Genomic DNA, 24,152 nt, shown 5'->3' on the forward strand with positions numbered 1-24,152 from the left:
TCTCATCCTTCCTACTGAATCTACGGGCGGACCATCCTCCGTCAGCTGGCGGCGACCTCGAACCTAAACCCCTCCTCCGGCCAGCCACCTGGGTTGCGCCGCGCCGCTGTAGACTCCGGTTGTTGATTGCTTCTAGCACTTTCCACTTTGATTTACGGACACCTCACCGTATTGCATCCCAAGCATCATGTTCTCTCAGGTATGAGTGACCCTTCATATTCCCCCTTTACGCAACAGAGGGAGGTTGCGGCCGCGCGGGGGTTCGACGAGGCCGGATGAATCGAGGGCGGTTCATTAAGAGCTATGCATCGGTGTTATGGTGCCTCTTAAGAACCCCCGAAAGCTTCATTTAGCCCTGAAAGAGCTATATCGCCTGTAATATACTTGGATTGACACCGGGTACAGAAGAAACCGTATTCCGCCGTCACGGTGAGCGTCGAGACGCTTACCGCCGAGACATACGATGAGGATGACATGAGTGGCATTCCCGACCTCGTAGAAGTCATCAAGCTCCAAGCTTCTGGTCCCATGGAGGCTGCCCGCGCCATTCGCAAGAAGCTCAAGTACGGCAACGTCCATCGCCAGCTCAGAGCCTTGACCATCCTGGACGGCTTGATCCAGAATGCCGGCCCGCGTTTTCAGCGCGCTTTTGCTGACGAGCCCCTGCTGGAACGGCTGAGAGTCTGTGGCACCTCCGATCTCTCTGACCCCGACGTCAGAAAGAAGTGTACCGAGTTGTTCCGCAGCTGGGCTCAGTACAAGAGCACGCCAGGCTTGGAACGTATCGCCAAACTGCACCAGGTAAGGCTGACGTCTTGGGTTAACGATACCGGCTAATTTGGTATAGGAACTGCCTAAGCGCAAGGTCGTCGTTACCCAGGAGCGCTCGAAGGCTGTGCGGGAGACGGAGAACCCCTTCGGAGAGGAGGAAGAAGAGAAGCCTCCTTCGCCCACTCCGCGCGCTGGCGAATCATCCAGACCTCAACAAACGCCGTATCTGCCTTACGGTAACACGTCCAATGTCACCAATTCCTACGGTCACTCCAAATCCTCCTCCTATTCCGGCGGTTCCTTCTTCGGATCGTCAAAGGACAAGAAGAAGGACAAGGAAAAGAAGGGCAAGCGCAAACCCTTCAACCTGGAAGTGGAGAAGGACGCAATGAAGAGCGCGATTGCTGAAAGTTCCATCGCCACCACCAACCTAACCAACCACCTGCAGAGCATCAATCGTGAGAGAGAACGGATCTCTGATAACGCCCAGGCTGTCCAACAATTTGAAAGCTGCAAACAGCTCAGACGAAAGATTCTTCGCTACGTAAGTCGTATTTGCTCCTCATCGTCTGGTTCTATTCCCTGGCTAATCACCGCAGATCCATCACATTGAATCCGAAGAGTGGCTCGGCAGTCTCCTCCGCGCCAACGACGAGCTTGTCACGGCACTCATGACTTTCGAGCAGCTCGACCGCTCGATCGACGCCGACAGTGACTCCGATGATGAACTTGCCGAGCAAGCTCACATGTACCGAAGTAAGCATCCTCTACCCCCAATCACTACTCAGTACGGCTTTATTGACACATTAAAGTGGTGACGGAAAAAGCTAAGCAATCCATGTCCCCGCCTCCCCCCGACGTCTCTGGCCTGAGCATCGGCAACACACCGTCACCTCGTCCGCCTGCTCCACCCCGCCCGGTTCCGATGGCGAGACGATCCCCGCCCATACCAGCTCCTGCCCCGGCGAAGCCCCCGAGACCTCCTGTTCAGAAGGTTGAGCCCGACTCGGAGGAGGAGGAAGACGACGACGACGATGATCCGTTTGCCGACAAGAACGCGCTGTAGACGCCCGCGATCGAAAGAGTAGAGCCGAGGTGGTGATACCTGACCGTCATACTCCAGCATTCGTTTCCATCTTCCCCATCTTCTTTGTACTTTCCATCTGTCATTCAAAGATACCCCGCCACGTTGGGGGGGTTGGATAAGTGGTCGACAGATCGCAACAGGTGCCAGTTGAAAGCCCAAGTCATCTAGCAAAGCGCCGGTTTAGACCTTTATTGATGAACGATTCAGGAGCATACATAATACTCTCTCTTTTGGTGCTATTATCTTCGCTCCCTGCTACACATGTCGCCTTTTCGAACTTCCAAAATCGGTTAACGACTTGCTGCCGTTGGTCCCGTCTCGGCCGCAATTCCCTTTTGGGAACAGTGCCCGGGCTCCCAGGGTCCCGCCGTGCGCCATTCCGGGCGCTATCGCCCGATGTGCCCCCGCCGGAGATGCTACGATCCCGCCATCCCTAGGCGGCATGTGTCGATATTTGAATCTTGTCAAGCTCCTCCTCGTGGGGGGCTCTCTCCAATAGGAATGTCACTCGCGGGGCACGGGTTTCTTTTCAATTGTTCAGACAAAGCTCTTCCTACTACATCCCGTCGACAGTAAGCAAACAAACCTAGTTACGAACCCCGCGGGCTGATGCGACGTAAAATCAGGGCCCCGACGTTACAACGCGGTGGAATTTAGTGATAAGTTCGATAACCTCGAGCTTCATTTTGGGACGTCTCCGTGACTCGCGCAACGCCATGTGGAGTGGGGGCCAATGGCAACGCGTGCGGATGGTGCATCGGAAGTGACGTTAAATGAGATGAGGAGGTTCCTTTTTGGGAGCCCTGTAAGAGGATTCCGTGAGGCCATCGCGACTCGCGAGGGATATCCTGCATGTCTTTTGCAAGGATGGCGAAGAGAATATGACAGTGATTCTAATCGCGCAAGCTCATCTGCCATCGCCGAGCCTGGGCAGCAAGACTATCATGCCTCCGTCTCAGACATCTATATGAGCGAGTCCTCCTCCATGTCTCTGACTTGACTTTCCAGCCTCCAGCAAGCGTAGGTCCTCTCCCCTCAAGTCCGCCAAGATGCTCGCTCTCCTCGCCCTTGCCCTCGCCGCTGGCGCCCACGCCGCCAACACAACCACCACGCTCCGCCCCGTCCTGCGGCCTGAGTGCAACAAGGCGGACTCGGCTAACCTCGTCCCGTCCAACGACATCACCCTCAACTATGGCGCTAGCGATAAGAGCCTTGTGAGCGTCGTCTTAGCCATGAAATACCCCTCAGTGGTCCTCGAGGAGGTCGAGGCCATCGCGGCGGTGGACTGCGCCGACGCGAGCATCACCGTCACCTTCAACGCGACCACCGCCTTTGAGCAGACGTCGCGCGAGTGGCAGGCGCTTGATGACTTCGTCATGGTCACGAACCACCTGGGTAACTGTGATGCCGCGAATGAGCGCGGTTTCTTCCTTGTCGACACGGTGACCTGGGACGCCGATTCTCTTCAGGTCGTCGCCAACGCTCACAAGAGCGATGTCGCCAACACGGCTAGTAAGTTATCATGTTCCTTGCTGAAACATTCTGAACGTGACTGAATACCTCTCTAGCCTCGACGGAGATCTCCTTCTCCAACGTCCCCGTTCAGAATCCCGCCTCCTCCAAGCGTGATATCAAGTGGGACGACGGCGGCGTGCACATCACGAACACGCTCGCTCTCCCGGCCGCAACTAATCTCTTCACGTACGACCCTTACGTCTCCATCACTGCCGACGAGGCCTCCCTGACGTCCAACATGACCTTTTCTGGCACGCTAAAGTACAGCATCATCCCCCTCAAGGTCGAGCAGCTCGCTCTCGACATCGACACTACCTTTGCCGCCGTTCTGGGCCTCACCGTCGACGTCAAGGCGCCGTACTCTGGCAACTTCACCTACGATCCCGAGGACCTGGGCTACGTAAGTCATTCATTCCCGTGCATCTCTTGCGGTTTTCAGACTTGTCTCATTGACACCAACCCCCTTTTAGAACTTCGTCGACATTCCCGGTATTATCAAGCTCGGCCCCGCAATTGGCTTCGCCATTGGCGTTGAGCTCGAAGCAGACGCCAAAGCAATCGTCACCACGGACCTCGGCCTCTCCTTCCCGGACGCGAAGCTGCACCTCGACCTCGTCGACTCCGCTGCCTCCTCCGCCACGGGGTGGGACCCCGTCTGGACCGCCAACGCCAACATCTCGGAGAAGGCAGCCATCGGCGTGAACCCGTACGTCGAGCTGGGCCTCGAGGTCGTCTTTGAGATCCTCGGCGGCGCCATCGACCTCAGCTCAGGTGTGACCTCGCACTCGAAGCTCGTCAACGATTTTACGCTGTCCGCGAGCCAGGGGGTCAACGGTACCGACGCCGGCATTGGCCAGGACAACACGGGTTGCCAGGAAGGCTTCGCCGTCAAGAGCGACTTCTTCTTTAGCGTTGTCGGGTTTGCGACGCAGTGGTGGTCGCAGGAGCTTTACAGTGTCGAGGTCCCCGTTGCGGACGAGTGCTACACTTGGTTGTGATTTGTGGCCTCCGAGCATGGCGCTGAGATTTTCAAGGTTGTGGGAGGTTCATGAATTATGCATACAATGCAAGTAATGCGATGAATCTTGTGGTCCTTGCTCCTGTTTTCGCAATGTGTGGACATTCTTCTACAGAGAAACACCAAGTAGCCAAGTCTTCAGACGTCAAGCCAAAATGGCCCCCGTGCTCCTGGATAGATTGTAGTTTGGATCGCCCAAGATACTATAATTGAGTCTGTGATGTAGATCCGGCGACCTGTACAGATCTTGACCGACGCTACTTTCGTCTAAACAAGAGGCGCAGTAATCTTCCTGCCACATGTTTGTTGTTCAAGTCTAGCTCAAAGCTGCCTTTAATATCGAAGCAAACAAAATCCCCCACCTCAAAAACGAAGTTTCTATGCCTGCGACTCCCGATTTAGATTTAGCCTCGGTCATTCTCCAGAGCTTGAAAATTCATGGACTTGGCTAAATGACCACAAAACAGCGATCATGTCCGCCGACGATACCATGATTGAACACAATCCATTTCAGAGTAGCTCAAAATAGCCAAACATCACCGACCATGGCGAGTCCGAACCGTCACCCCCAAGGGATCAGTCCTTCGTTTCCACTAGACCGATGCCCAAGTGTAGCTGGTTCAAGTCACAACAAGCGATGAACAACTCCGGAAGATGATTGGGAATGATTGCGCAGCCGCTGGAAGGCTTCTAAAGACCGATCCCCGATACCTGGACAACAAGACTGCCCCGCCGCGCCTAAAGCTTCCGAACATTGCCATTGTCGAGCATGCCGAACAGTGGGTGGAGAGGGATGATGATTTCGAATTCGGCAAGACAAAGTCATCATTCTAGAAGACGGTTGTCTGTTCACGGCCATAACAGACAAGAGAGGATCGGTAGATCTGGATTTGGATTCCCTTAAACGTACTCCCATTCCAAAGAAGGACTGTTGCCCATGGATGACGACAAGTCTTAGTAAGATGAGCTCGCCTCTTTCAGACGCATTAAACGAGACTTCTGAAGCCATCTATCCATTGAACAGTGATTGCATTGAGACCCCATGACTTGAAAGATCTAATCTGAAAGTTCAGTATGCTGTTGCATGGCCTGAATCGTCTTCTTGCATGATAGATTCAGAACAGACCTAGGAGTATTGTTGGATGGAATGCAGAGACTAGCTTCTCGAGACCAGTGTGTCAAGCAAGCATCATAATCGTATCATAAGAATGGAATCAGCAATTATATCCTTTCACAAAGTGTTTCATGGGTGCTTGTGTCCCAAGCAACATAGAATATCATGTTCATCTGTGCGGATAAGACGATCCTGTCGAGTAAGACTATCCGAGTAGGCTCCGCAAACACAGATTTCAAGAGAGAAACAGGTGAGGGGGGGCCACGGGCAATGCAATGCCAAATATGGTAGCCAGCGCCTCAAGACCATGGATCAATTCAGTTTGTCCATTTCCTATCCTACAAGCATAGTTGCGTGTCTCGAAGCATCAACGAGAATAGTCATCATCAGCACCCATCAAGTTGAGACTCAACCTCTCGAGACATAGTAGGGTTCAACAAAAAGTTCTGCACCAGTTGCAGCCACAAAGAGATATCCTGAACTGCGGGGGAAAAGGTCTAGCAAATCTCAAGGCCAGTCCTAAAACTTGTGCGTGCTCCAATCCTTGCCCTCTTCCTCGTCTTCATCACCGGTCTCCTCGGCATCTTCATTTTCTTCGGCATCGTCATTCGCTCCGTCGTTCTCGCCCTCTTCGTCGTCGCTGTCATCATCATCGTCTGCGTTGAAGTCTGGCATGACAATGCTGTTTAAGAAGGTAATCTACGCTACATCTTAGCCCAATCATCGTCAAAATGATTAACAATCAGCAGAAAGCACCTTACAAATGGGTGCATCGCGGCGATGATCTGGCAAACCTGCTCTTGAGCATCGTTGTCCGTGAATACCTGGTCACCAATCGATTTGCTGATGGTGAAGTTGCGTAACTTCAATAGCTCGATGTCGCGGTGATCGACCAAGTAGCCCTACGAAAGCGTGTGTGAGTAGATGTCGTCCATGACACTTGATCTTCTCTTCGCCACTCTGTATCTCAGGAGTCAATTTTCAACAGAGACATACCTTGGGCTTAGTCTTCAGCGCATTCCCCTTATTCGTCTCTGCAAACGCCTTCAACGCCGCTTCCTCGCCACCCTTCCTCGAGGACTTGGGCAAAAAAGTCCTCTTGAATCTTTCATCATTCAAGACCCGGCGCCACCGACGTGGCCGCTCATCAATACTCTCCCTCAATTTCTGCAAGTGTGACGCCTCGGGACACCACAATCCACCACCCACGAAGCAAGAGCCTGGCTGAAGGTGAATGTAGTAACAAGCGTAAGGACCCTTCTTGCCCGTTCTAGACCAAGCCGCAGAGAAGTGCGCCTGTGGGTTTCATGTGATCAGAATAAGTCTCCCTTAAAGATTCAGGAAGCCTGAAAGTGACAGGGAAGTGGCAAGTACCTTGTAAGGGGTTGGGTCCTTGCTGAATCGAATATCGCGGTGGATGCGAAAGACGAGGTCCTTGGCCGGCAATTCAGGAATGGTGAAGTCCACTTCGGTGATCTTGGGCGTGATAGTCTCGACAAAAGAGTTCCAGTCTTTGAGTGAGCGTCTGTATTCGCCGTCGTGGCCTAGAGTATGATCAGCGTCGGTTGAATATCCAGGAGGATCTATATGGAGCCTACTTTTCAGCCATGATCTCTGGTTGTGAGCTCTCAGATCCTGTAAGAACAGCATGGTGTTCTTGTGAACAGTATCGTCGGAGTAATCCTGCCCATCAAGCCCCCGAAGCTTCTCAAGTGGAATGACAGTGACTCTTCTCTCGCCCTCGTAGTCTTCCTCCTCCTCTTCATCGTCCTCGTCCGCTTCGGTTTGCTCATCTTTATAATCATCCTCAATCCTCTCAACCTTTTGCCTCTTCATGACCTTTGACTTGCTAGGGGTGAACTGCGGCTTAGCCTTAGGTTTAGCGGCTTGACCCTTTGGCCGTCCACGTCCGCGCTTCTTGGGCTGCTCCTCTTCTTCATCGTCACCTTCGCTCTGCAGCTCATCGCTCTCACTCTCAATCCTCGCATCTCCGTCAAATTCATCGTCATCACCATCGCCATCACCCTCAAAGTAAATACTCTTCTTGGGGATGCTCGAGACACGCCGGGACCGCCGGCGGGGCTCGTCCTCGGCGGGCGGCGACGCAGCACGGCGCTTGCGGGCGGGCATATTTCGAAATTCTTTCCCGTTTGCGTTCTCAGTCAATTCAGTCTGTATAATTTGGTCTTCCTGCAGCTAGTTGGATGTGCATGCAAATGATTGGGTCTCAAATAGGAAACGATATCAGTCCAGAAATGTGTCGTGCGTCATCGACGGGGCGACCGCGGGGACGGCAACGGACGCGACGAGATTCTGACGCAGCTGAACGCGCCATCACATGACCTTCCACGTGCATAAAAAAAAACGGGCGCATCCCGCTGAGGCGGGGCCGCCAATTGACTTCTCCCGTGTCAAGGAAGAGAAGAAAAAAGAAAGGGGCCAGCTTCCCGTCCACGAATTGGAGTGGCGCCCTCACCAATACTATTGTTACCTACCCGGGGCTCTTTATTGAAAGCCTATGTAATCATACAAGGGAAAATGTCGCTGAACGACACCGGGATCCAGATCTTAAACGTCAGAGGAACATTGTCGATGACAGCAACAACACTCTCCGGCCATGCTCAAGTCCTAACCTGTACTAATCCAGCCTGACAGTCCCAAACAAGCTGTTCAGATGTTTTTTATCTGTTCACTTCATGGATGTTAACCAGCCAGAACTGCTGATGTTTCTAGGCTCTCTCTTATCTGTACGACACTGACACCGGCCTGCCTATGACTCTCGTCTCGCATCGACCTAGCAGGAATCCGGCAGTGCGCAGGAATATTCCCCTGCCATTTCTATGCCATCATGAATGAGATATCCAGAATATGGGACAGAAAGATGGAAGAGTTGACCAACTAGCTAGTTGGCCACGGGAAATTTAAGAGAAACAAGAGTCCGTCATCGGTCTCTCTAATATTTCTACTCTCACCAAAATTAAGGAGAGAAATTCCATCTTGCCTTGGTTTTAATAAGCCTTCGATTGTTCTAAATTTGTATGCAGCGCCGCTGCTCGTTTACAATGCATTACTCGTGTTTTATAGTGTTTTACGCCTAATAATCCTGATTTCCGTTATCGCAAATTGAACTTGAAAGCTCTTAGACCGAGAAGGTGATCTAGGCACTGCCTATACATCATGTAGACACAGTCTCAGAGACACCGAATAGCCCTTTTAACACAAATCTTACGTTACTCAGCTAGAGACTTGAGTCGGCAAAACGGGTGCATCAACCTCATAAAAGCCACCTTCTTCATACCTAACACCTAACTATTGACTATTCTTAACCAACCGGACGTACACATTTTGAAATCTCATTAGTTTTCTTTTTCAAGAGAAGTTTCTCTCTGTTCCCTAATCACCGCCGTAATCACCGCCGCAATTCCCGCCTTTTTGAGCGTCGTCTTCGCTGACGAAGTCACCTGCTGTGCTTCTGGCGACGACCCTGCAATCGGCCTGGGCGACTTCGAGTGGGCCATTGCGTACCGCGCGAACGAACTGGGCATTCCAGCCGATTTCAAGCCCACATACACGTGGACAACGTCCATTAATGACGATGGTCATTCAAGGCCAGCAATCGTCCTCCACGCACCTTTTTATAAGTCTCTTATATCATACTTTTCTTGGTCCTTGCAAAGGACGATAAATATGCCGGTATCTTGGATGATACCCTCTAGATCTGTCTGCTTCTCGTTTGAAATCTTTTTACTGACTTACTTATATAGATTGTGCGCATCATGAGAGGGCTCTGCTGATCCGCATCCAGAAACATATAATAGATGGCCATACCATACTAAACAGTAGTGGAGTATTTTATAGATATAACAGGCTACATTGAATTGATTGTTAATAAGTCTCGCTAGTTGTCTTAATTTATTATTTGGAAATCGTCCTCTTTTATTAAGACCGCTGGAAAGGAACGCCTTGAAGGGGTTGTGGAAGTAATGTCATAGCTATGTCAGGCACGATTTTAATACACTTGAGCAGGTGAGACTCGTCAACTTAGAAACAGCGTCGAAACGGAAGATGCTTGATTCCAAGGCCAAGATCGCTCTGAAGTGCTTTTTCACTGCTGAGACTTGGAACTTCGACTCCCCCTCAGACACTCATCAACCGAAACGTGCTGTCATACAAAGGAGCAGCACAAACGTCAAAAGCTATGAGGAGAGACGAAGCTCGCAAGAGCATTTAATAATCCGGAACCCTAAGTAGTAACATACGAACCTCACGATCTATTTCTATTTACGCTTCAAAGTCAGCGAGCCGCGGGAACTCATTATGTTGGAAATGGCAATCTGACTTTTAAAGAGCCTGCACATACGATGCTAGCAAAAAAGGGAGGACATGCAAAAGAGACCTCGATCCCGGAAGTCCATCACAAGGGAACAAGCACCAAGCAACACGTCAGATGTGAACATTTCATCATTCATCCACAGCCTATCAACGCCTCACAATCCCGACCACGCATCCTCTCGCCGCACAAGCTTAGCACCTCCATAGTTTGTAACACCTCAAGATCAAGCAGATAAAATCAGCGCAAGCAAGCAACGCGGAAATAGCAAAACAATCGGCCGAGCCGCACCACCCATCCGACGAGCCGACTAGCCCACGACGACAATGTACACGCAAAGTCAAGTTCAAGATAGCAGTCCAACAATTCTCCGTCATCTTCCTTACTGCGTCAAGGCGCGTAACATTGGAACGCCAAGCCAAATTTTTTCCCGTCGTTCATCATGTTTTCCCCTCTCCGGTGTACCTTAGTCTAGCCGGTCCCTGTCTGTCGGTACTCCGCTGCCGGTTCCACGTCCCGAAATCCCGACTAGGGGCTGCCTTCTCTCTCCCTTTCCAACATGTGAGGACAGGCCAACCATACCTTACCAGTACTCGATTCGTCCAAACCTGCAGCTCATTTGCAACGCATTTGGCTGTTGGGAGCTTTTCCTCAGCCGAAAAAAGATCGACTGGCGGCCGTGCCGCCTAGGTACGGTCTTCTAACCCGGACAGGTACGCGCGCAAAAGGGGACTCACTGCCCTGCAAACAACCTCATCAGGAGAAGTCATGTCTTGGCGTCCAACAATCGACCGACATCAGTCCTCAACGAAGCTTATGGCCCATCAGATATCCTACAGCTTATGCAGCCCAACGACCGAAATCAAGCATTTTGCTGTCCGCGCCATTCATCCGAGATTTGGGTCATGAGTCATCCGTCCAAGAGGTGTTCTATCCCGGGGCTTCTCGACCAAATCAGCATACCCATCCAGACTCGATCCCATCACCCTGACCATGTCGAATATGTGTGAGCCCTTGAATGTCTCTGCCCAGAGCCTAATGACCGCTGCGGCCAGCTGTCTCAACCTTGTGCTATCATTCGCAGACACCTCGCTGTTGGTAGGTTGGCCGGCGGTAGGCCCGCCAAGGGATGGGTCAATGGGCACAGCAAATTCCGTCTCGTCCAGCATTCTCCTCACCGATTGTAGAAGATTCTTTTCCTCGGGAGTCGCAGGGGGATCATTCGGTCCGATCGATGCGAGGGTAAGTAGCCACTTGGATAAGAGGATGGCGCATTCGAAGTTGCATACTGTAAAGAGCCGGGGTTAGCTTGACTAAGCGGCGTTGGAGAAACGGGCACTTACAGGAATGTTGGATGCTCCATTCCAGACTCTTGGTCCTCGCTACGTAGTTCACGCCGGCCTTGACTAACATGGACAGAGCATGGATCGCTTGAAATACGGCTCTATGCAGTCTCAACGTACGGACGAGGAGGGGCATGCTGCTCAATGACGAAGCAACCAGCATATGATCCCGGGTTTCGAGGGACCGATTGGGCGGAATCTCGGTGTATAGACGGATGTACGCCAGGCGCAGCAGGGCAGTGGAGTTAAACGCTACGGGGCCACCCGGGAACGAGTCGCTGTTGCCCACATGGCCCGCGTCGGCCGCCCGCAATTGATGTCGGTGTTCGAAGCTGACCTGCCATATCCGTAATGCTGCAGTAATCTCTTCCACATCCTCCGGCTTCAAACCTCTCTGGGGTCCAAACGGCGAGCTGAGTGCAAATGAAGTTTGCTTTAGTAGGTAGATATGCTGGAGCAATGCGTGGATGAGGACATAATTTCCGAGGGAAGACATGTGTGGAGGAAGGCCCTGGGGCGAAGTCGTCAGGACCCTGGAGAAAGCGTCGTGGACAGTGATTTCGACGGAAGGGTAGTTCTGTCTGTCTTCTTGCCACTGCCACGCAGACTCGGCTCTCCATAGCCTGGACGGGTAGGGTAAGAACAAGCCAAGCTCCGAAGTGAGGATGAGCGGGGGCATGTTGTATGCAATACTGCACAAGTTGAAGAAACAATAAGCTATCAACTTTGTACGCGTTGCTCCCTCAAGCCGGATCCACGTCTCCCAATCCGGTGCAACGGCTGGGCTGGATTCGGCTATTAATCCTTCTTCGCGGACAAGCATAGCAAGGTGGCTCTGGAGAGACAGAGCCTCGTGCAAGATTGCTTTCGCCCCCCACAGTCCAACTGCGAAGAGCAGCAGAACAGCCTGGGTGGTCTCGAGCCGAGCTTGCGGTGTATTTGGCGAGCTGCGGCGATGAAGTTAGAAATCGAAAGCAGATCAAGATGGGAGTTACACTAACAAAGGTTCGCGATGAGTGTCCTGAGTCATTGGTCGATCTTGCTGTGCCGAAGCAAACGTGTGTCTAAAGCCAGAGCTAGGAGAAGGACGAGTCGAGTGCGGGCTGTACGCAGCTGGTGTCGGGAGTAGAGCGTGTACCTCGTGACTATGCCGTCTTCGGATCTGCTCGAGCGCAACAGCCTTTGCAGCATACCACAGCGCGTGACCACGGTGGCTCTCGAATCGGTACTGTGCACCAACAGCCAAGATAGCCAGAAGAAGCTCGGGTGCCATCTCAGCGGGCGTTAGTGTAGGAATATGCAGGAACGGTAGGTACTCGTGGAAACCGCTGATGTACCCCTCGAGGAATCGGGTGAGCGTATGCCGAGACGGAAAGACAAAGTCGTTTGGAATGACTGACGAGAACTCCTCCAGTCGATTCTTGATGATCGTATGGTCGACGGCAGAGATTCGAAGAGGGGCCCTCATTGATTCTTCGTGGCTTCTCGGACCACCTTCCATGCCCTCTCGACCATCAGGCTGGACCGAAGGGAACCGCGACGGGAACTGCGATGATGGCTTGGACGGGCCACGGTGATGCATATCGCCACGAGGCCAAAGCCCTCCCATCTGCTGATCAGACTCAAAAGGGGGTGGCAGGTAGTGTGAAGAAGGCGCAAAGTCGTCGAGGAAAATGTGATAGTCATCGTAGGGTGCGGCTTGGGGTTGGGCTACGTATCCCGGCGCTAGCATCTGGTCCTCCCGTGGCCGTTCGGGATACCCCATCGACTCATCATACGACTTGATCCTCACATGGTCTGAAGGTGGACGACCCATATCAGCCATCATGGGTTGCTGCATGGGGTTAACTTCGCTGGCCAGAGCCGCATCAGAAAGGAGATCGAGGTTGCAGGCAGCGGCACGGGCCGGGCCCGGCATGCGAGGATCTGGGGCCATGGTGGATGCCACGGCCGTTATCGACTCCTGGTGATACTGCGGTTGAGGTGGGCGCTGGACGCCCAACATCTCGTGTTCGACATGGCTGTCGGAGGAAGACGGCGGGTTGTGGGTGCTGGATGATGTCTTTCTTGGGCGATTATTCTCCTTGCTGCCCTCGTTGAGGTGAACGAGCTTCTCATGACGGACAAGGAGATCACTGATGTCCATATAAGCATATTCCTTCGTCAGAGTCGGAAGGGGGAGTAGGCCGTGTTGCAGTTGAGCATCAAGAACAGGGAAGAGGTGGAGTCGAAAGTCGGGGTTTGGGACGGGGGAAATTCTTGGGGATAAAGCAAGATGGGTGGTGTGGTGTGTGTGGAAGGTGACAGCATATGGTGTCGATGTTGGTGAGGTAAGTATTCTCGGGCAGGATGGTAAAAATGACGAATGGCCAGGGGCAAGGTTGATAGACTCACCGTCGTCCGAACGTTTTCCCACAGCGAGCCCAGCCGCAGGCAAAGGGCTTCTCTTTGGTGTGTGTCCTTTCGTGTCTTTGGACATGCTCCACACGCCTAGGATGCAAAAGCAATGTAAGCTAGCAGAAGGTACAGCGAGAAAGCCAAGGTAGGGCAATCATCGAGTTGGGGGCCTTGCACGGAGGGGGGCCGACTTACCTGAAGCGCTTGCTGCAATACTTGCACGGCAAAGTCTTGGGCTTTTGCTGCCGGGCCTCACCGTTCTCCCCGGCTACGCCAGAGCCTCCGTGAGGAGACGGCCCCTCTATGGACTGAAGAGGGAGCATTATGTGCAAAGGCTACCCAAGAAGCGGGCAGGCAAGGAAAAGAACGGTACTATGTGCTCGGCTAGGTATAGATAGCTCGAAGACCTCCGAGGTCACACAGCACGAGAAAGTGGGGGAAATGGAGTAGACAGAGGCGGAGCAGAGTTGGGCTTGAAAGGGATACTTTGCGGGGTGCGGCGCGTATCGATTTGAAAATGTTGTAGGGACAGCTTTCAGGTCCTCGCGAAGATCGGCAGGGAAATGTTTGTGACGGTCCTCTGTTAACCCCCCTTTTTCATCTCTTCCCGTGCAAGCCTGGCGTGAGCAAGTCCTAGATGCCTCTTGGTAGGCGTGAGCGTCCACGGGCGGTGGCGGCCGGCTTTCTGACTCGAATCAACCGGTACCGCAAAGCATGCGGGAGACGCGTGAACGGAGCGAGGAGTTGGGAATCGGAGTGGGATGTCCCGGCCGCAGCTGTAGTAGGGTGGGCGATTTGCGAAAAGAATGGCACGCGATGAGATTTGGGGAAGAAGGGAAGTACTGGTGTCACAGCACCACGAGTGACAAGATGGATACAGGCAAAGTGAGGTCGATTATGAAGGGGAAGTATGTGGTGGGAGGTCGCGGCAAATGAGTATGGGTGTTTGTGCGTTGGGGCGAGGACACAAACAAGCATGCATGCGAGGATTGAGCATGAACAATCAAGGCGTACTCGGCTCAAACAATAACAACCTTTGGTAAAGTGGCAGCGAGGTCGTGGTGAATGGCAGGAAGGGGGTCGGAGAGCAAAAGGCGGGGAATTGATGGAGGTGAGGAGACTCTCGGGAGAGGAGCAGAAAAAGGAGGATGAGGAGAAACGCAAGTGGCAGGGCGGACCACAGTCTTAGCGAGGTAGAACTCGAACAGGCGGAGCACAGGGCAACGGCGAGACAAATGGAAATGCTGGGAGCCGCGGCGTACCTTTCTCGGGAGCCGATGAGAAAGAGAGGAGTAGACGTTGACGTTGACGTGGATGTGGACGTGGACGGGGCGAGGGGAAGAAAGGCTGGAGCTGTATCGGTAGCTTGGAAGCTAGGTAGGAAGCTTGGGAGCTGAAGAGGGGAAACACGGAGATCTCGGCTGTCTGCGGCGCGCCGTACGACAACCAGACAATGCTGGGTTTGGGGATAAGAGGATATGATCGGCGTTATAGCTCTGCGGTACTCGAGGCAGGTCTAGTGTAAAGATGGAGATACTGCGTGTATCTGTATCGGAACGGGAAAAATTGGAGGTTGAAAGATGTCGCGTGAGAGCCGGTAGTAGAACCGGTGTGTCGGTTGTTCAGCGCGGTAGCGATAGAGGTCTGATCTAACGGAGTGCCGCGGACGGTGGATGGAGAAGGTTGTTTTCGCATGTAACATTAATGCTTGAATTGTCGTGTACGGATACAGGACCGGCGTGCCAATGTGGGCGGAAGGGGGGGTGGACGACTTCGAGATGGAGCAGGTACCTTAATTGATGGCGGCCTTGAGCGTGAGGAGGAGGCGGGTAAGGTAGGGAGGGTGAAGAAAGCGGAGGAGAAATTGAGAACCGTGACGAGATGAGGAGGCAGAATGCCGCGGTGGTGGAAGCAGGGAAGCGTAGTGCGCCCGCGTGCCCAAAACGCAAGTGTGAGCGTGAGTGTGCGTGTGTGGCCAGGCGAGGTGAGGTGAAGTGTAATGTGAGAGGTGTGATGTGAGGAGGTTGTGGTAATGGGTGGGAAAAGGTGGAGAGAGTGATGAGGAGAGAAAGAATTGGCTTCCGTTGAATGGGGGAAATCCAGGCAAGAATCTGGGGTCTGCGGTTGTCTCCTCTCTCCGCATTGGAGAAGCACCAAGGTGCCTGCTGCTGCCGCCGCCGCTGCTGCTGCTGCCGCACTCGTAGACTGTAGTGCCCCGGTGATCTTACGTACCTAAGTACCTGGGTATCGTGTTTGGGCACCCCCGGGCCAATGACAGGGTGGTTTTCCTCAGCCACCCCCGCGCTGCCCATCCAAATCTCTCCAATCTCCAAGGCACGTAATGATAATAATCCCGGAGCCAGCAAAGACGCACCTTGTGGCCTTGCACCGGTAGCAAGATAAGACCAAGGGGGGGAGAGAGCAGGAAGAAGAGGAGGCAAGGCCAGGCAAGGTATCGTAGGCAAAGCAAAGCATCTGAAGACAGTGTGGCCTTGGATCTCGAGAGGAGTCGCAGGAAGGAGGACGGGATGATTTGGAGCAGCAGCATTTGGGTGGCCTTGAGGCACAATGCCATGGACGGAGCTACCAAGTTACGGCGCAGGCAGAAAAGGGAACTTTGGGGTTGACATGTGTGAGGTACCTTTTCGGTGGGATACTACCAAGAAAGGACTTTCTTTGGATGACCTAGCCAGGTAGCGGCCGGCCAAGCTTCTCCCCAGGACTGCCCTGCTCAACCACCCTAAGAGATGGTTGCATGTGGTGGGGGAAGCAGAGCGAGCGGGGAGCTTCACGGCCAGTGCCAATGGGAGCTCGGCCATGAAATCATCCCTTGTCGGCAAGGGCCATTGGAGGCCGATGGAAGTCGACTGTCCAGTCTACCTCCGTGATCTGCTGTCGTGTGTTATATCTGCATCTGTACAGTGGATTCATTGGCGAGATCCCAAGACGCAAAGCAAAGGAAGAACATAAATCGGAATCTCGTCTCATCTCACCAAAGTTTTCCACTAATTAGGTGCCTAGTCTGCTACTGCAGCGGCTGCTTCTCCTCATCCCACATCTTCTCCGACCAGCTCTACTCTTCTCTGCACACTCACGTTGTCATATCTGTGATTGGCACTCTGCGTCAGAGTAGCTAGTGAGCACACAACCCAGTCGTGCCTCTCTGCGTCAGATTGTCCGTGCAAGCTGCTTTCTGCTGCACTGACGCTGTAAGGGGAGCAAATAAGGTACTTCTCCATTGGGCGTCGGAACGCACACCGGGGAGACTGATGGTCTCAAGATGCGCCAATGGCAGCTTCGCAATAGCGGCCAACCGTGACAGGGAGCCCTAGATGAGACGGGCACATTGTCAATGACCCACTTGCTCGTCCTCCTCTTGGAGAAACCACACGACGCCGTTTACCCCAGTACTTGCGTGTTTGCCCAGAGCTGATCGATCTTGTCCGGTTCGGAAACCCCGCGCGCTCTCGGCCCTGATCAGCTTCACATTCCCGCCGTGGTAGAATAGGACGAGGCGAGGCGAGGCGAGGCAAAGCTCGGCTTGCTGCTTCTGGGCCGGTGCGTTCCTGTGGCCCAACTCAACCCCCATCCCTGGGTTGCTGTGTACTATGGGCGTAAAGGAATCTGAATCTGAAGCTGGGCTTCTGGGCGACGGCTACCATCCCTGCACGAGGGACCTTGGGCAGCACGGCAGCTAGCTACCTTACCTCCCAGTGCTTCCCCAGCACCAACAGCTACCTACATAGCTCCATGACTCCAAATGCGGAGTCCGAGACGTGCACTGGAAAGAGCGGGAGCTTGGTGGAGCAGAGAGGGGGTTTGGGAAAACGCAAAATCTCCCGAGGAACCTCAAAAATGACGAGGCAAAATAAGTTCATGTAATCACAAATCAACCACAAGACTGTTGCATGGGGTGTGACTCAATGGCCCAACACGTAGGTTCGTCTGCCAGTTGAGACCACGTAGCGACGACAGAAGCGGGCACAAGAGTGGCAGTCTGGTGGATGTCTCGGTGCAACTGCAACGCAAGAACCACGAAGGTCAGAAGTGGGAGACAACGACAGGAAAAAGACACATTGCCTCTAATGGTTTACCCCGAGAAAGACCCCGAGAGCGGCGAAATACGCCTTTGGTATGTCTGGCTGTTTGCTCAGTCGATACATCATGCTGAACCCTCTCAGCCCATTCTGGGCCTTGGGAAAAGAGGAAGGGCATATCCGTCTGTTTCCTCGTCCTTTTCGTCCTTCTCGGAGAATTTTTGTTTCTTTCTCTAGAAGTGCGCCCGGCAAGCATCCGGCCGATTCGCCGCTGGCTCACTTGACCAGGCCGCCCCCTCCCCATCTCTCTGGTTCCTTCGTTCAGGTCTCCCGATTTCGAGGGGGCCTTCTGGCTGGCGGGAAATTGCATCGAATCTTGTGGGACCCATTCGTGTTGGAGATTTTGCCATGAATATGACATCCTACCTCCAAGCTACCTTGCAGTCGAGAAATATTCCGATGGCTGCAACTCGCAGCAGGCAAAGGAACGGCGGCGGAGGGTTCCAGTTTTGTCGTTGTGCTTCTGGTGAGACGGAGAGGGTGGTGTGGGAGGTGGGTGAGCGGTCGGGATGGGACGCAAGTTCTACTCATGGAAGTTGGGGGGATGCGGAGGCAGAGGCGGAGGCAGAGGGGACAGCCAGGCACCTTGCGGGTACACTTCAGCGTTTCTCAACAATGCCCGGAGGAAGGTGCAGCGGGCAAGTGCAGCAGAAGGTACGGATACGCACCTGCCCCCCGTCAAGCTGGAAGGTGCATAGTGTGGGGTAAGGTACTGGGCCCACTTGTGACCGGGTCTGTCTGTGCTCCCACGCTCCTTGCGCCGTGCTCTCATCAACCGCCCCACAGTCGCCGGATTGTCCTTCCCCATTCCAATGTTTCCCATCGGCCCCCGTTTGCAGTTTCGACCAGGGCAACCTCACCGGCCTCATTCTCATTCCCGACTCGCAAAGACTGCCTTTGCTACACGGTTGGACCTTTGTGCGAATACTCTGTCCTATAGTCTCGTTCTCGAAACTCTCCGTCTCGACATCCCCTGCCTGCCTTCTCCTCGTCCACCCTATGTCACTCTGCAATCCCCCGGCACCATCGACCCCAACCGAAGGTTCCTCAACGTCCGCCGGGGAGGGGCAGGAACCTCGGCGCCAATATATCAAAACTAGCTAAGCTCCATCTGCTACTTGCATCGACTTCATTCCGAATTCGTGTCTCCTCCGGCCGGGAACTCCCCTTTGGTGCTCTAGCCTGCCTGGAGCTGCTATCGAACTTGACGGTGGATCAAGGTTTTCAATCAAGAACTCTGCTCGAGTCTTGCATGAGCACTCCCCTGTTACCTGCCTCAAGGTCTTCCCGCTCTGATATGGGAACCTCCGTAGCTAACCATATCGACACCCGACGCGCGGAACAGCTGGTCAAGACATGGGCGAGAAGGAAAGCCCGACGTCTGAATAGGCCCTCTCAAGAAGCTTCGGGCAACCTCCAAGACCCAATATCGTTTCTCGCAACAGCTACGAATATCGAGGTGTTCAAATGGCAGAGCGCAGTGATCAAAGGTTCAAGCTCGGGGCTCCCTGAGACCATGGTTCGTCTTGGCTGATCAGTTCGCTTGAACTCCCGAAATGTTTGAACCCGCCCGGCCTGCCCGCAAGTGCCGGGAGACGCAACCCTCTCAACGGTCTATCCTCGAAACTCGGCGCTGGATAGACCTCTCCCTTGTGAACATCGAGATCCCGATAACGGCGGGCGTTCCGTCGTGACATATCCTCCTCCAAGGCCAAGATTAGTACTGAGATTACTCTGCATTGGTATTTCGTCGCTGTGTGGCACGTTATCAAAGCTGAGGGAATAGCCTCAATGTATGCTGGTTTCCATTCGAGATAGCCATGACAACGGATACATGTTAAAACGGTGGGCATCAAGCGTGGGCCCCGCAGTCTTCATTGTCAATAGAGTTGGTAGGAGCGTAAGCTATCTTGCCGACTTGCTGGAAGGATATTTAGTCTACCATGCAGCCTTTCACTGTTTGTTGAGATATAAGTGATTGGTATACTTCGAACGCATGTCGAACAAATGGCCATGGAGTATGAGGCTTACTTACTTGAATTGGTTTCAGAAGCAGGCATAAAACTAAGGGCGCGAATCACCACCGCCGTCATTTCCTCCAGGCGCGTCAGTCTTGTACCAATCCCTCCGAGAACTCTGTGTCGCTGGATCAATTCTGGGTAGTCTCTATAATGCTCTGCAGAACACAGTGAGAGCGCTCCCTAAACACGCCGTCTTCTAGCACTGCGTCTGGATAGTAGTAGATTTCTCAGGTAGCCTGGGTGTGTCGGGAAGATATGAGCGGCAATGTGTCCAAATCAGTTAATGCCTGCCGATGATTATAGTTTGAGATTCTCTAACTTGCCCTGTTGACTCGACTCATAAAAAGTAATGTGAAAGCAGCCATATGCTACAGCGCGCGATTCTAGTGAGGCGGGACGGAATCCACGGGCCAAGGACGTCGCATCTTTAAGTGTTCATTAGGCCGATAGTGCAGAAGTAAGTCAGCATCCAGAAAGTTCCCGAGAAAATTTCTGATGCCTTGTACCCAATTTCTCTGGTTTGGTACCTAGTATGCAATCGAATGCATCGTGCCCCTGGCTAAACCATGGCGTCACATGGGTCATTTTCAAGGCCACGCTTTTGCCCGCAAACGCGAATAGACGATGACAATGACCAGCACAGCTACATTTGATGTCAAGGTCATAGGATACAGAATCAAAGATGCTCATCGTATTTTATCCGTTTTGTATCCTCAACTGTCGAGATGAACTAGCCAGAGACGAAGAAAAGAGGAAACACTTGCGTGTCACCTGGCCCCAAGCTAATCAACCTTGCAACAACAGATGTCCGGTTGTTGAGAGACAGTGAGCTTTATGAGAGCTCCCAATCCTCACATGAGCCTGTTTTAAAGCGTATTTAAACTGGAAGTTGCTCCTTATGTGAAGTATTCACCCAGATGTATATTATGCATAGCTCAGTTCTATAGTTCAACCCTTCACGGAACTCGGGTTCCTCACTTGAAGTAGCAAGCTTCTCGGACACAAATACGCGCTTAAGATGTGCAAACTAGTTTCATGAGTCTCACCTGTCGGCTGTAACTTGCGAGTGATGGGAGATGGCCTTCCCTGAGGTATCTCCCAGGTCATGAATGCCCGCTTGTAGTTGACCGTTACATGAAGCCCACCGCTTCCACCGCTTCCACCCTTCTTCATCCTTTATAAACACATTGCTGTGTATTTATCAGCAGTCTCTCAGGAATGAGGTTAAAGCCATTCTAGATGAATCTCATCTTGAAGGCTCTACTCGCTGAGACAAACAAAGTCACCGTCAGCTGCTTAGAGTATGGACGGACTAAATCCTAAGAAAATATTCTCATCATCTTATACCATATGACCTTCTTTTTATTAGCTAGAGAAGCCCATGTTACGTCAATTGCAAGGCAATATGACCAATCAGTCCTTTATTACCTCTTGTTCCCATTGTTGAGAGACCGACAACATGTTTCAAGGCTTAAGCCCAATCCCTTTAGCTTAGGCAGGCATCATTGGTTTTTGGCTCCAGTCTGGATGACGTGCATGTCACTTCCTCTCATCCAACCTGTCCATTGAAGGAGAAATCTACACCAATATTTCCTATTTCATGATGAGTGCCGGTGGTTTTGCATCGTCATACTCGCCGAACCTTTCCAGAACGTTCTTCATAGGATAAGAGGAGCCAAGCCTAAACGCAACTGAGCAAAACCATGCGGTGGAAAGATCATTCTGCGTTTTTCAAAAGTCTCATCCATATGTCTTCTTTTTGGTCTCATCCTCAACGGCAAATCTGTTTGGCGTCCTTTTCCTCCATGTCCCATTTTTGTCTATCCTCGTTCAGATATGCCCAACCATTCCCTTCCCCTTTATGCTCATTTCTCATAGAAATACACCAGTCTTTGGCCCAGAGAATGCCAAAGCCTCACCAATCAAAAAGCCCCTCCAGCCCATCGCCTTCTCAAACCCCTCATGCCTTACCCTCCAACAACTCCTTCGGCCACCGCACCTCAAACCCGCTCACCGTCTTCTGGATCTCCAAATCGCCCGGGTCCCCGTCAAACAGCGGCTTCTCCATCTTCTTTTCAAGAACCTGCTCGACGAGCAGCCCCCTCTCCCTCACGACGTCGAAGAACGCCAGGTCCTTGTGCCGCAGCCACGGCCGGTACGATGTGAAGAAGACGTACGCTACGCTCTCTTCCTTCCTCGCCAGCGCCTCCCAGATCGTGTCGGCCAGCTTACCGTGCTCTGAGTGCCGGAACAGTAGGTCCGCCAGCACCAGCACGTCAAACTTCTTCTCCTCCCCCTCCTTCCCTTCCTCGGCTGGAGGAAGCTCCGCCAGCAAAGGCTTCACGTCCGCGCCCCAAACATACCCCTTGGGCACCACAACTCCCTCCAAATCACCCGCCTCATCCACATTCTTCTGCATTGTCATAACGATATCCGCATCCGGAAAATCCGATACCACGACCCGCTTTGCGCCCAGGATCCCCGCCGTCAAGCTCGGCAGGCCCGCACCCGCGCCGAGCTCCAGCACGGTCTTGCCCTTCACGCGGGAAGGGTCGGCCTCAAAGTAGTCCGAGACGACACGGCTTCCGTTCCAGAGGTGGTGCGCCTCGGTGGGCGAGTAGCCGACGAGGTGGAGCGTCAGGACGCGGCCCGAGGCGAGAGCGTGGGTTTGCGACGTCGGCGGCGGGGTGGGCGGATAGTAGTCGTCCGGGTCGGCGAAGAGGTCGCCCGTGTCGCCGTCGGCAACGTCGCTTACTTGACTCATGGTGAACGTGTTTATTTGTTTATGCGTGGTGAGTTGTTGGTGGTGGTGTGGGTGTTATATTCCGAGCAGCAGGGACTGAGGGGTTGGATTCTGGTACCGTGGGCGTTGAAGAGGGGCAGATCCAGATCCGAGTGAGACTCTGAGATGAGCGTCTGGCTTCGATATCTCGCTGCGAGAATCTCACAGTGATACGATAAGCTTCTTTGTGGAAGATTTCTAATCAAGCCTGATTGTAGTGTCAGTCAGGACCGGTTGAGAATGAGGGTGACATTAACTTACTTAAGGTGAGTGCGGGGTGTGTGAGAAGAGTGAGTCGCAAATGAATCGCAATTTTTTGTGACCTTTTTTTTTTTTCCTTGCGACGAAGTGGTTGTGGGTACAGTGTGAGGACGTCCTTATTTCCCTACCAAGTAGCTGCACTGTTGGAAATGAAAACACAGTGTGAGGCCGGCGCTGGCACGTCATCCATGTTGTGAGGCAGCAGATTTTCTGAGCAGGAAAGTCGGGGGACACCTCACTCAGTAGAGTGTAGATCAATCATGCTCAAACTTGAGATACGGATATTTTGGTGAATCGGTTTGGTAAAGGCCCAGTTGAACTTTGTCACATTGTACCTATCTAAGATCCTTCATCGTCTCACTGACGACGACATATCTAGATGAGCCTTATAAACACTGCCCCCCTTCCTATACATGACTACCTTCCAGACATAAGGAAAGCAGATACGCCGGTGATATCAAACGTTTTTCTTCAGTCAATAATAAAGTAGGCTGCGGCTGCTTAACCTAGTTCTGGTGCGACCGAGGCGACCGATGGCTAAGGGCTAAATTCACACCTACTCACTGACCCCATAGAACGTGAAGCGACTACAATGAAATAACCCACACTTTACTATCCATTGTCCGGTGACCCCCACGTATTTTTCAGGCATCTTTCAAACGAGCTTGACGAGCTAGCGAACTGTGGTGAAACCGGCTTTGATAGATATAACTTGGAGACTTAATAGCGCTCTAAGGACTGAAGGAACAGGGCCGTCTAAGCTACGCCTACGAACCCTGAGCGTGCTGGCTATTCTCAGCAGACTACTGACCTTGCCTTGAGAAAGAGATCCTCTACCTATGCGATAGTTTTTATATATATTCATTAAAATAATTGCCTCTCTTAACCAGATTCACTCTTACACCAGGCCTATGAGGTTTCACTAAAAATCACCAAGATGTACTGCCCAGCGGCCCCCGCGTATTCGTCACATATCGTTCAGGCGAGCGGGACGAGCCAGCGAACTAGGTATCGGTTTGCAGTAGAGAGAGATCTAGAGATCCACTTTGTTTATCAGGCATTACTTCACATGTATAGGGTCGCTAGGGCCACCACCACCACACTGGTCATGCTCAGCAGACTACTGGCCATGTCTGGAGAAGAAGAGATCGTGAATTCCCCCCACTACCCGGCAGTTTAAATATGGATGGGTTAGTGCCATGAATCCTTAAACAAGATTTTGATTTGTGAGAGAGAGAGAGAGAGAGAGAGAGAGAGAGAGAGGGACAATGAGATCCGCATTGTTCAAAGCAATATGTGTCATCCAAAACCTGGGTGTTGAGACCTCAAAGTATCTATAAAAATTTTGTCTTCATTTCATTGACGATGGTGTCAGTCTCAAAAGTTCGACAATCCAACCAAAGCATCAACTTTACT

The 24,152-nt window shown here is 52.6% G+C and overlaps 7 protein-coding genes across 7 annotated transcripts; 4 read left to right on the forward strand and 3 right to left on the reverse strand.

Annotated features, from left to right (window-relative positions):
• Positions 1-187: 187 nt before the first annotated feature.
• Positions 188-1,837, forward strand: CORC01_04398 (VHS domain-containing protein; the record flags this gene model as incomplete). The annotated part of the gene is made up of 5 exons (XM_022616045.1): positions 188-199; positions 406-801; positions 848-1,315; positions 1,371-1,527; positions 1,584-1,837. 5 exons carry the CDS (start codon positions 188-190, stop codon positions 1,835-1,837), a joined length of 1,287 nt encoding a protein of 428 aa, XP_022477353.1.
• Positions 1,838-2,907: 1,070 nt separating this feature from the next.
• CORC01_04399 (uncharacterized protein) lies at positions 2,908-4,371 on the forward strand (the record flags this gene model as incomplete). The annotated part of the gene is made up of 3 exons (XM_022616046.1): positions 2,908-3,370; positions 3,427-3,773; positions 3,844-4,371. 3 exons carry the CDS (start codon positions 2,908-2,910, stop codon positions 4,369-4,371), a joined length of 1,338 nt encoding a protein of 445 aa, XP_022477354.1.
• Positions 4,372-6,024: 1,653 nt separating this feature from the next.
• Positions 6,025-7,635, reverse strand: CORC01_04400 (uncharacterized protein; the record flags this gene model as incomplete). The annotated part of the gene is made up of 5 exons (XM_022616047.1): positions 6,025-6,204; positions 6,267-6,407; positions 6,502-6,801; positions 6,880-7,049; positions 7,104-7,635. 5 exons carry the CDS (start codon positions 7,633-7,635, stop codon positions 6,025-6,027), a joined length of 1,323 nt encoding a protein of 440 aa, XP_022477355.1.
• A 1,299-nt stretch (positions 7,636-8,934) lies between these two features.
• On the forward strand, positions 8,935-9,285 carry CORC01_04401 (uncharacterized protein; the record flags this gene model as incomplete). Its single annotated transcript, XM_022616048.1, has 1 exon — positions 8,935-9,285. A coding segment is annotated over one exon (351 nt), but the record flags the coding sequence as incomplete, so codon positions are not given.
• Positions 9,286-10,722: 1,437 nt separating this feature from the next.
• Positions 10,723-13,898, reverse strand: CORC01_04402 (uncharacterized protein; the record flags this gene model as incomplete). The annotated part of the gene is made up of 6 exons (XM_022616049.1): positions 10,723-11,123; positions 11,179-11,241; positions 11,299-12,125; positions 12,180-13,436; positions 13,573-13,668; positions 13,771-13,898. The coding sequence occupies 6 exons, from the start codon at positions 13,896-13,898 to the stop codon at positions 10,723-10,725; spliced, it is 2,772 nt and encodes a 923-aa protein (XP_022477357.1).
• A 4,773-nt stretch (positions 13,899-18,671) lies between these two features.
• Positions 18,672-18,776, forward strand: CORC01_04403 (uncharacterized protein; the record flags this gene model as incomplete). The annotated part of the gene is made up of 1 exon (XM_022616050.1): positions 18,672-18,776. The coding sequence occupies one exon, from the start codon at positions 18,672-18,674 to the stop codon at positions 18,774-18,776; it is 105 nt and encodes a 34-aa protein (XP_022477358.1).
• A 2,877-nt stretch (positions 18,777-21,653) lies between these two features.
• CORC01_04404 (nicotinamide N-methyltransferase) lies at positions 21,654-22,457 on the reverse strand (the record flags this gene model as incomplete). Its single annotated transcript, XM_022616051.1, has 1 exon — positions 21,654-22,457. The coding sequence occupies one exon, from the start codon at positions 22,455-22,457 to the stop codon at positions 21,654-21,656; it is 804 nt and encodes a 267-aa protein (XP_022477359.1).
• Positions 22,458-24,152: the final 1,695 nt, after the last annotated feature.

Source organism: Colletotrichum orchidophilum, assembly GCF_001831195.1.
Source record: "Colletotrichum orchidophilum strain IMI 309357 chromosome Unknown Scaffold_29.1, whole genome shotgun sequence".
NCBI classification, from domain to species: Eukaryota; Fungi; Ascomycota; class Sordariomycetes; order Glomerellales; family Glomerellaceae; genus Colletotrichum; species Colletotrichum orchidophilum.